The 15,112-nt window shown below is 57.2% G+C and overlaps 6 protein-coding genes across 6 annotated transcripts; 3 read left to right on the top strand and 3 right to left on the bottom strand.

Annotated features, from left to right (window-relative positions):
* Window positions 1–470: 470 nt before the first annotated feature.
* Window positions 471–2,174, top strand: V2A60_001953 (amino acid permease/ SLC12A domain-containing protein; the record flags this gene model as incomplete). Its single annotated transcript, XM_083253307.1, has 1 exon — window positions 471–2,174. The coding sequence occupies one exon, from the start codon at window positions 471–473 to the stop codon at window positions 2,172–2,174; it is 1,704 nt and encodes a 567-aa protein (XP_083109433.1).
* Window positions 2,175–2,297: 123 nt separating this feature from the next.
* Window positions 2,298–4,109, bottom strand: V2A60_001952 (PLC-like phosphodiesterase; the record flags this gene model as incomplete). Its single annotated transcript, XM_083253306.1, has 1 exon — window positions 2,298–4,109. The coding sequence occupies one exon, from the start codon at window positions 4,107–4,109 to the stop codon at window positions 2,298–2,300; it is 1,812 nt and encodes a 603-aa protein (XP_083109432.1).
* Window positions 4,110–5,062: 953 nt separating this feature from the next.
* V2A60_001951 (uncharacterized protein) lies at window positions 5,063–6,351 on the top strand (the record flags this gene model as incomplete). The annotated part of the gene is made up of 2 exons (XM_083253305.1): window positions 5,063–5,628; window positions 5,709–6,351. The coding sequence occupies 2 exons, from the start codon at window positions 5,063–5,065 to the stop codon at window positions 6,349–6,351; spliced, it is 1,209 nt and encodes a 402-aa protein (XP_083109431.1).
* A 288-nt stretch (window positions 6,352–6,639) lies between these two features.
* On the bottom strand, window positions 6,640–7,804 carry V2A60_001950 (uncharacterized protein; the record flags this gene model as incomplete). Its single annotated transcript, XM_083253304.1, has 2 exons — window positions 6,640–7,198; window positions 7,389–7,804. 2 exons carry the CDS (start codon window positions 7,802–7,804, stop codon window positions 6,640–6,642), a joined length of 975 nt encoding a protein of 324 aa, XP_083109430.1.
* A 3,879-nt stretch (window positions 7,805–11,683) lies between these two features.
* V2A60_001949 (pheromone precursor protein 1) lies at window positions 11,684–12,259 on the bottom strand (the record flags this gene model as incomplete). The annotated part of the gene is made up of 1 exon (XM_083253303.1): window positions 11,684–12,259. The coding sequence occupies one exon, from the start codon at window positions 12,257–12,259 to the stop codon at window positions 11,684–11,686; it is 576 nt and encodes a 191-aa protein (XP_083109429.1).
* A 2,052-nt stretch (window positions 12,260–14,311) lies between these two features.
* On the top strand, window positions 14,312–14,989 carry V2A60_001948 (uncharacterized protein; the record flags this gene model as incomplete). Its single annotated transcript, XM_083253302.1, has 1 exon — window positions 14,312–14,989. The coding sequence occupies one exon, from the start codon at window positions 14,312–14,314 to the stop codon at window positions 14,987–14,989; it is 678 nt and encodes a 225-aa protein (XP_083109428.1).
* Between the last annotated feature and the right edge of the window lie 123 nt (window positions 14,990–15,112).

Here is a 15,112-nt window from a genome sequence, read left to right as displayed (position 1 = left end):
TCTCAAAACGTGGGGAAAAAAAGCGGCCACCTTCTTAGGATAGTAACTACCAATTACCTGCTTTAAGCTATGCAGATAAGAAAGACCCCGGCGACGTCGGTGCGCCGGGCATGCGTTTTTGCCGTCCTCGTGTGCCGTTGACGGAAAAGTACGGCTGAGAAAAGCAGATTGGCCTGGATTGCCTCCCTAGGTAGCCCATCCCATGGCCCGCTCGGCGTACTCGTCAAAGAATGTAGAGCCCTTCTGTATGGGGGAAAAGCTCCTGGTCTCCTCTTGTACGGATCGTCGCCCCTACCTGGCAGCTTTGGGAGTCTTGCTGCAGGCCGGCCAGCTCCGCGTCGCGTGACTACCTACTAATACCCTCGTCCTCCTCCCCCTTCTACGGCTCGTTCACCCTCTGGGCCTGGAAAACTGCCTTGACCTTGCCGTCCAAACTCCCAAACGTCCAGCAATCGACAGGAAGAGAGAAAATGAAACCAGACATTGAAGCAGCGGCGGCAGATGGCGGCGGCGGCGGCGGCGACGGCGGTCCCGACGACGGCAGCATCGCCCCGAGCAAGCCCGTCGTCTCGGACACGACGCAGCTCGACATGCAGTACGGGCAGACGCGGCGCGGGCTCTCCCCGCGCCACGTGCAGCTCATGGCCATTGGCGGCTCCATCGGCACGGGGCTCTTTGTCGGCATCGGCGGCGTGCTGTCGCGCGCGGGCCCGCTGTCGCTCTTCCTGGGCTACCTGCTCTGGGGCGTGCTCTACGTGTGGCCCATCAACCTGTGCGTCGCCGAGATGCACGCGCAGCTGCCGGTCCGCGGGTCCATCTTTGAGCTCGCCGCGCGCTTCGTCGACCCGGCGCTGGGCTTCGCCATGGGGTGGACGTACTTTTACGCGGGCGTCATGCTCGTCTGCGTCGAGTACAGCGCCATCGCGACCGTGATGCAGTACTGGACCACGAGCGTCAACCCGGCCGCCTGGATCGTCATGGCCATGGTCGTGTGCGTGCTGCTCAACGTCGCGGCGGTGCGGTGGTACGGCGAGGCCGAGTTCGTCATGGCCTCGCTCAAGGTGCTCCTCCTGGCCGGCCTGGTGCTGCTCACCCTCGTCACCATGGTCGGCGGCAACCCGGACCACGACGCGTACGGCTTCCGGTACTGGAAGGGCGGCAACGCCATGCACCCCTACCACGCCGCCGGCGACCTCGGCCGCTTCCTCGGCTTCTGGAAGGTGGTGCTCTACGCGGGCTTCACCATTGCCGGGCCCGACATGATCGCCCTCGCCGCCGGCGAGATCCAGAACCCGCGGCGCACGATCCCGCGCGTCGCCCGCCTCATCTTCTACCGCCTCGTCGGCTTCTACGTCGTCGGCGTGCTGGCCGTCGGCGTCATCTGCGGCTCGCGCGACCCGCGGCTCCTCGGCGCCCTCGGCGACACCTCGGCCGCCGGCGCCGCCGCCTCGCCGTGGGTCATTGGCATCCAGCGGCTGCGCATCCGCGGCCTGCCGCACCTCGTCAACTTCCTCATCCTCATGTCCGGCTGGTCCTGTGGCAACGCGTACCTGTACTCGTCGTCGCGGACCCTCTACGGGCTCGCGCGCGACGGCCAGGCCCCGCGCTTCCTCATGCGCTGCACGCGTGCCGGCGTGCCCCTCTACTGCGTCGCCGTCGTCTCCGCCGTCACCTGCATCACCTTTCTCGTCTCGTCCACGTCGGCGGTGCGCGTCTTTTACTGGTTCGTCGACCTCACCACCACGGGCCTCATCATGACCTACACCATGATGATCGTCGTCTTCCTCGGCTGGCACCGCGCCCGTCGCGCCCAGGGCCTGGCCGACGCGGAGCTGCCCTACGTCGCGCCGCTCGCGCCCTACTGGCCGTGGCTCGCGCTCTTCCTCGGCTGCGTCGCCCTGCTCTTCATCGGCTTCGACGCCTTTGCGCCCTTTAGCGTGCAGGGCTTCGTCACGGGCTACTTTTGCCTGCCCTACACCGCCGCCCTCTTCGTCTTCTGGAAGGTCTACAAAGGCACCAAGCTTGTGAGGCCCGAGGAGGCCGACCTGACGAGCGGAAAGGCTGAGGCGGATGCCGAGTGCGCGCAGTGGGAGGAGGGCGGCATAGAGGAAAACTGGAAGAGAGCGCTGGCGGCGATGCCGTGGTGGCAGCGATACTGGGAGAAGCTCTGGTAGGTTGATCATCATGAGACAACACGGAATCCCATGCGATCAGGCCGCGAGCTCTGTCGGTAGTACATTTCTTGCGTATAAGCGTAAATATAGCATAACTTCGTAAATATAGTAGTAGTCATAGTATTACGCCACAGAAACATCCTGTATATCAAAGTTCAGCAGCACCGTACACTTGGTCTCTCTGCCCTGCATATCCAACATTCTGACAAACGTCCACCCCGGCCTCGTATACGATAGGCGCACCGCGGCTACCGCAAACATGGGATTCCGTGCCCAGGCATCGTCACTCTTAATCAGCATGCGCAAGAACACCAGTTCATTGTCCTCGTAGGTCCACTCCAATGTCTCGTCCCAGACGGGGTCCGTGGCGGGCGGGTTCTCGCCCCTGTGCAAGAAACCGAGCTTGTGATGCTTGTAGGCGTCCGTCTTACGCTTGGGAACATCGTTGTTGTTCTCAGCCAGCGCGCTGTGCAGTGTGCACGTGAGGTACGGCTTGAGTGTGTGACCCTCGCGGTCCGAGTGTAGCGGGACGTCGGTCGCGCCACCGACGTGCAACCGGAGCCGCTTTCTCTGGCCGGTCTGTAATGATCCGCTGCCGCCCTGTCGCAGCGCTGCGGGCTTGAGGATGTAACCGTCGGAGCCGGCGAACAGGGCGTCGTTGAGCTGGTTGCTGGTGCCAAATGTCTGCCAGTTGAGAGCGCAGATTTGCGCACCCAGGCCCCAGAAGCGCACCGGTTTGAGGTTGGATGAGCTGATACGCGTGCCCTTGGGATATACGCGCATAAGGTGCTTGCTGTTGTGGACGGCGATGCTGGCCCCGTGGACGGGGAGGTGGCCAGAGAGACCAGACTCGGATACGTTGATGAGGTGGTGGTGCGGCCCTTCGAGCAGGTCGCCCGGGTCGAACCATGTGTTGTCGCGGGGTTTGACAGACTGTGCGTATACACCGAGTGCCGCGAGCTCGGGGATGATGACTTGGCTGTTCTTGGCCTCGTCTTTTTTATTGGCTCTGTATGCCTCGCGGGCTTTGCGCTCGGCCTCGTGAAACTCTTCATCCTCTTCGTCCTCGCTCTGAGAGTCGCTATCAAGAATATCATCGCCAAAGTGGTGTTCGACAATGACGGCTATCTTGTCACCCAGCTCTTTGAGAGTGACATGCTCAGCTGGGTCGTGCTCGCGACCGTCGGCTCTGTGCTCCTCTGCGTGGCGCTCTACTAGCTCCTCGCGCAGCGGCTCGGAGAGCAGACGATCTTGAAAGACCTCGTGCATGATTTCGACCAAGCGCTTCTGGCCTTCGGGTCCGCAATGGTTTTCCAAAGACAAGAGTATGGGCGTAGGGGCGTGGTCGGGGTGTTTTGCAGAAATGGCCGCCTCTTCGTCGTGCATGTCACGGATCGTCTCGCATACGGCCCGGAAGGAGATGTGCGACACCAGTGTGTAGCCGTGGGTGACCTTGGGCTCGTCCTTGTTGTCGCTGTTGTCCCATGCGTCGATCTCGACGCAGCGGGAGCCGGTTCGGATCGCCGTCTCGTAGGCCTCGGCGGAGGACTTTCCGTAGAGCTGATGGGCCATGAGGTACGTGTTGTGGGAGGAGCTCACAAAATACTCGGGGAGCGGATGGCCGCGGTCGACGAGTTCCGGCGGCGCGATGAAGTCGCCGCGCGCGAGCAAGGCAGTGAGAGCCGGGGTGCGTACGTCGTCTCCCTCATCGTCGAGGTCCGCATCCTGTTCTGAGAGCACGCCGCGGTCGACGAGAAAGGCGCGTAGGGCATGGCTGACGCGTAGCTTGGCAATCTCGTGGTCGGCGCGTACTGTGCTGCGACCGCCGCCACCGACAGAATCGTGGCCGATGGCACCACCGAGGTCCTCGTCAACAACGTCGCCGCTCTTCAAGGAGACACGAAGGCTATGAAAGCGCGAGGATAGGTCAGACATGGTGGATATATGTATTGGTTGCTGTACGTAGAATATTGGAAGGGGGGGGTTGGTCTGATGCCGTTCATGACCCCGCCAACACACGTGCCTAGAACTCGCAAGCTACGCAATGCGGCCAAGGCCGGAAACGGGCAGATTAGGGGGGGTTATAAAGGCGGGTTAGGAGACTGACGAACGACAAAATGCCAAGGGTTGGTAAGGTTCAACAGCTGGACAAGGAGCCGGATCAGTCTGCGCCATGGCTGGGCTGTGTTGGGCTAGGAGCTGCCGGTCTGAGCTTAACGTGGCGATGCATGGCGGGGTTCAAGGTTGAGGGGTAAAGTTATGTATGTACGGATCGTTGTGGATGGTAACTTGTGTCGGGCATTGCTGGATGATATTGCGGCGTTTTCTAATCGAATTCTTGCGCCCCCTCTCTTGATCTACAACTGTTCTTTACATGATTGCGAAATTTCCCCCTCCAATCTACCCCTTTGTCTCTGTCTCGTCTCTCAACCCAGCCTACCCTACATTGGCAATGAGGGGCAGCTAAGCAAGCAGCTAAGCAACTCCAGAGGGTCCATCACGCACCACATCGCACCACCACGACAAGGACAAGGGACCATGGGCTCTCCCACTACCACAAGCCCTTATCCACCCCTTTTGGGGACTTAGCAGATGCATTGTGAGCGCACAATGTCCGCAGGCCTGGTGCTCCAAAAGGCGCTACGGAGACCGGACTGGAGCGCCCCTGGGTGGCCGATGCCACCTTGTTCGACGCCTGACGCCGCTGTGCCTAATGACTGCATCCTTATGCGCGTCAACGCCACGCCAGCACATATCGTGTAAAAGGACTCGACCGGCCTGCTCTCTTCCCGCACCCGGGACGTTATGGTTTCGATTCCTTGCGGAATCTAGATGTCTCGATTTTGCACCCCCGCTGTCGCGCCGAACCCCCCCACCATCCATGTTCAATGGCAGGCCGTCTGTCCGGATGGCTTCACGGCTTCGTCAACGATGGCCCTCCCGGGCTGCCTAGGAAGCGCAGGCACGTCCTGACGCCCACGCCATCCGCCACAAACCTCTCGCGCCAGCCTCGCCCGGACGCCACGTCCGACAGCCCCTTCTTCCAGAAGCTCCCTCCCGAGATCCGCGTCCAGATCCTGACTGCCGCTTTTGGCGAGCGCACCCTGCACATGGACCTGCTGCTCAGCTACCCGCCGAGGCGGAGCCAGCCTGTCTCTCGTGACCGTGCCGTCTTGGGCCACGCCGGCATGTTCATCGAACCTAGCAGGGCTGGCAACGGCAAGTCCTACCCCGTGCTCGACACGTCGGTGCGGCAGACGTGGCTCTGGCACGGCTCGGTATGCCACCGCAACCCTCCGGGAACCGACTCCAATAGCGGACACACGGCTCAGCCTTGCCAGGACCAGTGCCGCAGTGGCATCACCCCGGACGATGCATGCAAGCTGTGGCCGGGAGCCAGTCCAGACAAGTGCCGCATTGGTGCCATGGGCTGGCTACGGTCTTGTCGGCAAGCGTACGTACAAGGATTGGCCCGTTTCTCACCTGCACCTGGTTGGTGCGTTGCTGCATGATCTAACGCTCTTGACATTACAGCTATCTCGAGGGCATCAATATCCTCTACGGCACAAACACGATACACACCGCCAGCAAGGCCTTGATCCTCGATGCCGATCGACTTCTGCTACCTCAGCGCGTGGCGGCCATCACCTCGCTCGAGGTGTTGTGGGACTTCGGCTCGCATCCGCCGTGGGCGGACAGCTTTCCCAGCAAGACGGCCGAGCTCATGAGGGCATTCGAGAGCATGCTGAGGGCCGTGCGGTCGACGTTTGGCGGGCTCAAGACGCTGTACATTTCTGTGCAGTGGACCGGGCAGGACTCCTTTGGCGTCCACTCGCGAATGGCGGTCGGCGGGTATGACGGGGTCGTGGAGGGCATGCTGATGCGGCGCGTCGATGGCATGGTCCGGCAGCTGCCGGCGCGCGTGGCGGATTTTGCTTTTGCCATACCTAGCTCGATATACGGGGAGCAGTGCCAAATCGCGCGTGAAACACCAGGCAGGATGGTGGAGCATGTCTCAGAAGGTGCTCGTCACGAACGCTTCTGGCGCCCAGTTGACGGAGGGATTGCACATGCGGGATACTGGGTGCGCCTGGGCCAAAAGGATATGAGGATCAGCGAACATGGCACGCTGCCGGACCAGTTGCAGCCTCATGAATGGATTTTGTATGCGCAATGATGACGGCATTTTACGACTAGATTACATATGTGTATGATTTTATATATAGAGGGTATAAGACTTTGATGGTATTAATCATGGTTATATGTATGTGTGTATGCAGTAGTATGCAACGCTAACGTCGGAGTCGTGAGATGTAACAAGATATATGCCAGAGTCTCGAGTGCCTGGTGTGAATGAAGGATGGGAGAAGAAGCCAAAACGCATCAAAACGAGAAGTTTAATGAGAAAAATGGCAAAAGAAGTTCAAAAAAAAAAATAAAAAATAAAAGAAAGGGTACAAGCCGCCTACTCGAGGTATAGGCGATGCAGCTTGATGTACTTGAAGACGGCGCCGGGAATGTCGATTGACTGTTCGCGGTTCTGTATTTGTGCGCGGACTTTTGTCGAGCTGACGTCGTTTTCGAAGGCGTCGACGACCCAGATGTTGGTGTGATACTTTTGCAGGGGCGCGATGGCGTCGCGGACGTCGCACTGGTGCGGGCGCTCGACGACGAAGGCGCCGTAGTAGCCGAGCAGGACGTCAATGTCGGCGGGGGCCCAGACGCGCGGGTTGCTCATGGTGAGGGCGAGGTCGGCGCCGATGAGCAGGACGATGCGGGCGCGACGCAGGCGCGAGGTGCCGTCGACGCCGACGCCGGCGACGACGCCGCCGCCGAGGGCGTCGTTGACGGCCGAGTCAAAGTGCCGCAGCACGTCGGCGGTGCGACTGTAGAGCGGGCGGCCGGCGGCGTCAACGCGCGTGGCCTCCCAGTCGTCGACGTGGATGGGGAGGCCGTCGACGGCGAGGGCGCACATTTGGAGGCGGTGGTGGGCGGGCACGAGGGAGGCCTTGTTGTAGGCGTCGCTGTCATGGAGGTTGTGCTGTGGTCAGCGCCTTGTTTGTGACAAGTGTGTATGTGTGTGTGTAAAAGAGAGAGACAGAGATATATAGACAGAAATGGAGAGAGAAAGAAAGAAAGAAAGAAAGAAAGAAAGAAAAGAGTAGACGCCGACACATGACAAGTGACGAGCAGCAACAAAGACTGACTACTCACCTGCAAGGACTCAGGTAATTGCCGACAATCTCAAACTCGGTTCGCGGGACGTGACGGGCCGCCAGCTCAAACATTTGGACGTGCAGCTTGGTGATGGGCGAGAAGCTGCCGCAGGCGACGAGCACGAGCGGCGTCTTGCCGGGCTGCGTGAGGCGGCGCTTCAGCTTGTTGGTGGGAAAGGTGTAGGTGTCTGGCGACGGCGAGGGCGGCGGCGTCGGTTGCTGCTGCGACGGCACTTGCGTCTGATGCTGCGCCGTCTGCCGCGCGCCGTCATGGCTGTCGCTGTCATTCTCTCGAGGCGGTGATGGTGGTGCTCGTGTTTTGGCGGTTGGCTCCGAGGCCGGCGTCACCCGGGGTTCGGCGTCGGCGGCCGCGGCGTCGGCTGCGGGGGGCGGCGTGGACAGCGTCGAGCCCATGTCTGCGGTTGCTTTGCAATGAACGGCAAAAGAAGGAAACAAATGACGGGAGATGAGACTTTTTTTTGCGTTGGAATTAAAAATTTGGGGAATGAGGAGATGCAAAAGAAAAAAAAACAAAAATCCCCAACGTTGTCGCGTGCTCGGGTGGCTGTGGGCGGACGTGCGGTGTTTCCGGCAGTTTTTTTTCCCTTGCCCTTCTCTGACGCAACAACAGTCTATCTGGACGGAACGAACAAGAGATTCGAGGAGAGGGGCAAACGAGTTAGATGGGCGGGCCCTGAAAGAGGGGCAAAAGACGAGCGACTTTTTTTTTGTTCTTTTTTTTTCCCTCTTTGGCTGGTTTTTCTTTCTTGTCTCGGGCCTATAATAACAAGACACAGAAACAGGGATGGCGCCTTTCTCGGTCTCTTCAACTTAGCGCAATGATGTGCTTGATGCGCCCCCCTCCCCCTCTCGGACAAAAAAACAGGGCCTTTTGATTGATTGACAAGCATACAAAGCTCGACAACAAAGTAAGTTCTTGGTAGACAGCCCGACTAGCGCTGTGGAGTGAGAGGCTCCGGTACGACTCTCTGGGCTTGTTATCAGTTGTCGGCTGAGTCAGGCTGCAGATGACAGCCTGGGAATTGATGCAAGAGAGAATTAGGAGGGATTATGGAGGGAGAGGGAAAGGGGAAAGGTGGAAAGAAAGAGAGAGCAAACATGATATATCCGTCAAGACAAAAGAAAAAGAAAAGAAAAAGTCTCGAGTTGCCGTCTCTAACGAGCACTTCCGGCGTCGGGGCCGGGGGCCGCCGCGGGACAAAACAGGTTTCCCCCAAATAACTGTGGCTGCGACACGTCTGGGCCCGCCGCTGCAGAATATCAAGCACTCGCACAATCCATGTCACGAAACTTATATCGAGTTTCCAAAAAGGATGCGCGCGCGCCGACGCTGTTTTGTAATCGCTTGCCAAGGTGTCATGTAATCGCCCTTTATGCCATGGGCCGCGGACGGGCGGACTCGAAGACGGAGTGTTTAAAAGGAGAATAGTAAATTATAAACCCGCCGGCCGTTGCCCTTGGCTGTCCAGAGGTATTTGCAAAGGACTTTTTTCCCGTCCAAAAACCCCCCCGCCTCCGTTGATCTGGTTTTAGTTGCCAGCACTGGCACGGGACGATCATCCGGACAACGACGCGGGGTAGATCGAGGAGCCGTGTGTCCGAGTACTTCTGGCCTTGACTACGGCCTCTTTGAACAAGAGAGACCAGAGTGGCGCATAATGAGAGTATTGGGCAAAACCGATGAGAGCTCGGGTAAAACAATCGTTGCGTGAGCTGCATTGCGTAACTCCCCGCTCCCCCCCCTGTGTGTTGTTGTTGTTGTCGTCGTCTGCGACATAACCTACTGCAACGAGACAAAGTCTCGGCAGTGACAGCAACACAACCAAAACTAAACAAGGGGCGCATAATCTATCCGTGAACCCTGTAGCCTGACGTGACCAAGGAAAAAAAAAAAGGAAAATAAAGTCTTGCATCAGATCGACACTCTTTTCTGCGACGCCGATCCATCTAGCCGTACCGTCCACCACGTCCACACCCTCGTCAGCTCCTTGCAAGGTCCTCGAGGCACGCGCCTTCCGGTATCGCGGGCAGCACGGGCACATTGCTGGCCGTGACGACCTCGAGAAGCGCCGCGGCTCATCCTCGCCGTCGCCGCCGCCGCCGCCAAGCAGCAGCAACTCGAGACTTTGCTCGCTCGCTCGCCCGCAGGTCCACCGCCGACAACAGTCCGGCTCGGGGCAGTGCGCGCGCGTAGCAGTCCGTCCTCGTATAAGCGATTGCTGCCGCTGCGTCATCATGCCCTGCTCCTCGTCGCGGGAGCACGAAACCATCCTTGACGCCGACGCCAGCGACAAGAAGTGTTCTGCGGAATGCTTGTACGTGGGTGGGCTGATATTATCACAGAACGGGTATTCCCAGAGGACAAACACATCATTCCCGGGTCAAATAAAGCCAATTAAACACAAACGATAGGCTGTTTACTTGGGTTACTCTTCAGGAATATTTGCTTGCAAGATCGAAGCGGTGATGGACTAATCCATGTCGAAAGGCTGCTCAGCCGTCAGTCGATGTAGCGACAGCTTGATGCCAAGATACGGCGAGCTCAACGCAACCTAATTTTTTTTAAAAACCCCCTTTAGGAAAGAGATTGGCAAATTTTCAATGGACCAATGAATGTGCATGTAAGATGGCCAATTCTTTCATTGGTTCAGCCTCACATGATCTGTGTCGGACAAGTAGTTTTTGGGCATACGAATGTCTGACAGCCTCGCAAAGTGGTCAATGAAGCAGAGCATTACAGGAACTCAGGATTCTACGGATAGGACAAGTTCATTCTTCTTCTTCTTCTTCTTCTTCTTCTTCTTCTTCTTCTTCTTCTTCTCGATTTTCTTTTGAATTGGCGCCTCGCAATTCAGACGACAGTGATTTCAGAAGCACGGTCTGTCCGCTTCTGACCCGACGCATACGCCATGTTTCTTTTGCAGCATTCAAGCTGGTCTATTGAATTTTTTTGATTTTCTTTTTGATTTTTTTGAATCTGTCGTTGAGCCCGTTGGCTGGTGATTGCTGGTTGGCTTGTTTTATATGTTGCTACGTGAGAGCGTGCCGAGGCTGTGGGTGAGACTCTGAAATCAAAAGGCCATTTGCTCAAAAAAAAAAAAAAAGAACGAGACAGAATAGTTAAGATCAAGTCTAATAAGGATTAAATCTACGACAAAGCAACAAATCAAGCTGGAATTTTCTTTTGCAGGGATACCAAATTCTTTTTTCCAGAGGTGGTCGTCCCCAGCCATCCAGCCAGCCATTACTGGCCAATCACCATCGCTACAGTTTGCCCCACATTGACTATCCACCAGCAATAAGAAGCCAAAAAATTTGCTGCTTCTTTTTCCTCTTTTCTCTCTTCTTCTTCTCAATATTGAACAACGCAAATAACAACGTTTATGCTCCCCTGATACATGCCTGGTGTGAGGCGACACTTTTGTTGCTGCCCACGACCTACCGGGACCGCGAGGAACACAAGACGGAGAAGAAAGCGAGCAATCTTGGGTGCGGTGCTTCCCGGCCTCTGGCCAACATGGGGAGGACCGCAATGATTGAGCGTACATATCTAGACATGCTCGCCCTTGTTAGTCTGCGAGATGCAGGGCCTAGATCTCGGCAGAAGCTACGCGACTGCTTCGTGATGCGCGGCATGCCGGACGAATCTTATACGTTATACGCTCGCGACTAGTACTGGTTGCGCTACCGACAGCCACCAGCATATGCGGTTGGCTTCTGTGCAAAGAGTCGTAGCAGTAGTGCATGTCAGAGGAGCCACGCAAGTGCCTTAGCAACTTTGTATTCACTCGTAGTGACCCTCGCCTGTGTCACGGCTGGGTGGATGATGAATCCCCACGTTAAATGTAGGTTCACCTCGGCCCGCTGGCCCGTTGGACACGCGCCCAAGGAGTACAATAGCAAATCACCCAGCTGAAACGGGACCAACAAATGGTAAATCATAAACTGCATTACCTATCTCTGCTGCGCTTGTAAACTCTAGCTAACCGCCAGAGCTATCAAAATCTGGCTGTAGGCTATCGATAGCCATTATAAGACATCAAAAGAACGGGCATGTCGCTGTGGCCCATGACCCGCCATCGTAGATATAAAGCTGTACAAACGCGTATTTACGCTAAAGAGAGAGAGAGGAAAGAATAGAAAAGCTGACGAGGATCAGTGTCGAGGCGCACCGGCCGCGGATCCAAAGTTCTGATACACAGTTAGTCCACGCAACGAGGACAGCCAAGGCCCGAGGGTGCCAAGGGGCAACAAAAGGTCACCATACCGTATTTAAAAGACTTCGACAATTTCGCGAGCAGCTTGGTGGAGATTGTCAAGGTGCCTCTTGGCGTTGGAGCACTGCTCGTCGCCGTCGGCGCACGCCTCCTCGGCGACGTCATCGCCCTGGCGGGCCGTGAGGATCGCCTCGGCCGCGCGCTTGACCTTCCAGCAGGGCTGTCTCGGCCTGAAGCACCAGCGCTTGGCGAGCTCGTCCTGCTGCTCGACCGAGCGCTTCCAGCACTTGTGGCCCGGCCTCAGGCACCAGCGCTTCTCCGCCTCGGCCCGCGCCTGGACCTGGCCCTCGCCGCCGGTCTGGATGTGGTACATCTCGTAAAAGGCCTCGGGGTCGGCCGCGCCCTGGGAGGCGAGGTGGACGAGGTGGTCGTAGGCGGCGGACGCGATGAGGCCCATGTCGTCGGCGCCGCGGGCCGCGATGGCCTCGGCCTCGGTGAGGGGGGCGTCGGCCTGCTCGGCAAAGGCCTCGACGGCGCGCTTGGACTTGAATGACCACGCCGACGGTGCAGGAGAAGGAGCGGCGAGGGCACCGGCCGCCAAAGCAGCAATAGCGGCGATTTGGAACTTCATGGTTTGCGAGGACTGTGTGTGTACGTGTAGCACACTTGCAGCTTTCAGAGGGTGTTGGTTTGTTGTAGTATCTGTGTCTTGAACTGCAAAGGCGCCAGCAGAGGAAACAGGAAACTTCAGTGAAGAAGTATCAAAGAGATGAGGAAAGGAGAAGAAGAAGAAGAGGAGGAAGGGAAGGAGAACTGTGTCTGGTTGATTGTAAAGCAGGAGAACGAGAGGGCTTGCGTTGGTGTTTATAGGTTGTCAGAGACGCGACACAAGACACAAAAAGTCCCTCCCGCAGACACGCTTTCCTTGGCTCGTTTCGGAGTTTTGGGGAAAGAAAGAGAACGGGTAAAGTCTAGAACTCGATTCAATAATGAATGAATAGAGGCTGAATAGACAGACACCCACCTTATTGTAAGTGGTTCCCCCCGTTCGCAAACCCGACGGGCAGCGTAGCGACGGCACCTGAACAAACGCCTCCCAAATCCATATTAAAACTTTGAGGCTTTTTTACTGGCAGTCTCGCATCTGCTCTGTCAATTACATTACCAGTACTGCGGTTCTTGGGCCATGTGAGAGATGGTGGTTGTGCGCGGCGGCTAGACCGGGGTCAAACGTCAAATCATCCTATTGATACCCCGATTAGGAAATAGAGAGATGCCACCCCTGCCGCCCTCCGGACGGGCGCTTTACCCTCCCCGGACGAACCACAGGCAGGTTCCCGAGAAATTGGGCGACGAACCTTGGTCCTGACTCTCGATTCTACTCTTTTTTTGCTCTGTTTATTTCCTCTCTCGTCGTGTCCGTTGCAGCGCGCATGCAGCTACTCGCACGTGGGAGGAAGCCTAGTCCGGCAGCACAAGGGGACAACACCAACACTCGTGAATCAATGGCACTCAAGACCATCTCTTTTCGGAATCTGTTCTACCTCAAAGAAGAAACAACGCCATCTACAAGCTAGCCAGCATGTTTGCCCTTTGTTCCAGTCAAGCTCGTGCGTGGCTTGTTGTGCCAGTTGGCCGAGCGCGCGGACCCAATAATAATCTTGTCTAAGTAGCCCATCACTCGAGAAATGATCTCTTCCCCAAGCTGCGGCAATCTTCCGTTTTGCTGTTCCGCTTCTGACGGAGAATAGGCAAGCAAGTCTTATCAGAACTCAGCCCGCACCGCCGGCGCGTCATCTGATGATGACCCTCCCCCGGGCTCGACAACTTCGGTTGTCTCGGTAAAAGCCTAGATTGTTTCAGTAAAGTCATCTCCCGGTCTGATGAGAGAGAGAGCATGCTGTTCTTGTTTGCCGAGGGGGTTCTTTATTAACCATGGCAAGACAGTGTAAAATGAAGTTTGCCGTCCGTACACCCGTATTCCTGCTCCGAGCCTGGTTCTGCGTGTCCATGTAGCCAAACCACGCCGCCTTCACCGTACATTCATGGCCGTTTTGCAAGCCACATCCCACATAACATTGGCCCGCAATCTCCAGCGGTGAGGGTCATGCACATAATGATAAAAAGCTTTGGCAGGGTGCGGCTGCTCGCGCCCGCAGTTTGATTCTCTGGAGCACCCCGCGTCGGTCCCGAACCATGACGAGCGCGTCCCTCAAGACATCCCGGCCTCGGACTGTGCCCAGAGCTGATTTCCACAGCTGCAAGAAATGGACAGCTACTGCGGCGACCCCCCGCCCTCTCCTCCCGCTGCCTCCAATTGTCCAGTGCGGGGTTGGATGAGGCTATCAGGTGGTGGAGGCTAGTTGGGATGTAAGATCCCAATTGAGTCAACGCCGACGAAAAGTGTGAGTAAGCCCTACTGTTGTATTCGTATCCCAGTCCAGCCACCGCCATCCCATGGTTACCGTTGTAACAATCCCTCGCAATGGAAGGACACACAGTGCGAACGTGTATTACCCAGCCGTTAAAGTTGTAGGTGACTGGCTCATCCCACAGCCATGTCGCACACAGTGCCATGACACGGCCACTCGAACAACACTGAGTTCCTGATCCTTTGATTCTTTCACTGCAATGGCGTCGAGATACTTTTGAAAGCTCAATATACTGTTGGTGAAGCTTCAAGATGTCCAGCAAGATAAAATACGAGCAGGTCGGCGACAGTACCGAGGAGTTTGAGAATGAGTATCGACAACCAGCACCGCCACAGCGTCGCTGGGTTCCCGCAGTGAGCGCCTTTGTTCTCGGCCTGGCAACTATGGGAGTCGTCTTCTCTCTTTATTCCGCCGTCTCGTCCCCCCTCCGCCCGCACGCGCGCACCATCCCGCTCGCGCAAAACGGCAGCGACCCCCAGACCGGCCTCCCCCTGGCCTGGTCCCACGGCGACTGCGGCAACTCGCCCGAGGACGCCCGGGCGCGGGGCTGCCGGTACAGCATCGTGCTGCACTCGTGGCTCCCTGCGTCGTGCCTCACCGAGGCGGACGAGGCGGACGCGCGGGACATGTACAAAGACCGCCGCCACTGGTCCTACACGACGTCGTCGGGCCGCAACCTGACCGTGGAGGAGCTGGGGGCGGGCGACTACGGCTTCTTTGACACGTCCTTTGACTGGCACGTCTCGCACTGCATGTTCGTCTGGAAGCGGCTGCACCGGATCCTGCTGGACCCCACGCTCGAGTTGGACACGTACACGGCCAACTATCACCACACCAGCCACTGCGTCAAGATGATTGGCGGACACCCAGAGGGCATGAAGGACTCGGGAACCAAGATTTTTGTCAAGTATCCAAAATGCGCAAAGTAGAGGACAGTAGTATAATATTGAACAGCAATGTTTCTTCTTTCTTACATTAATGCAATCAGTGTTTCTTGCTGGGGCTAATCTTGTGGTAGACCGTCCAAGTCTTTACACATTATGCGTATGTTA

The sequence above is a fragment of the Cordyceps javanica genome, chromosome 1 (assembly GCF_051103115.1).
Source record: "Cordyceps javanica chromosome 1, complete sequence".
Taxonomy (NCBI): Eukaryota; Fungi; Ascomycota; class Sordariomycetes; order Hypocreales; family Cordycipitaceae; genus Cordyceps; species Cordyceps javanica.
Note: the sequence above shows the minus strand (reverse complement) of the source record. Positions and strands in the feature narration are given on the sequence as shown.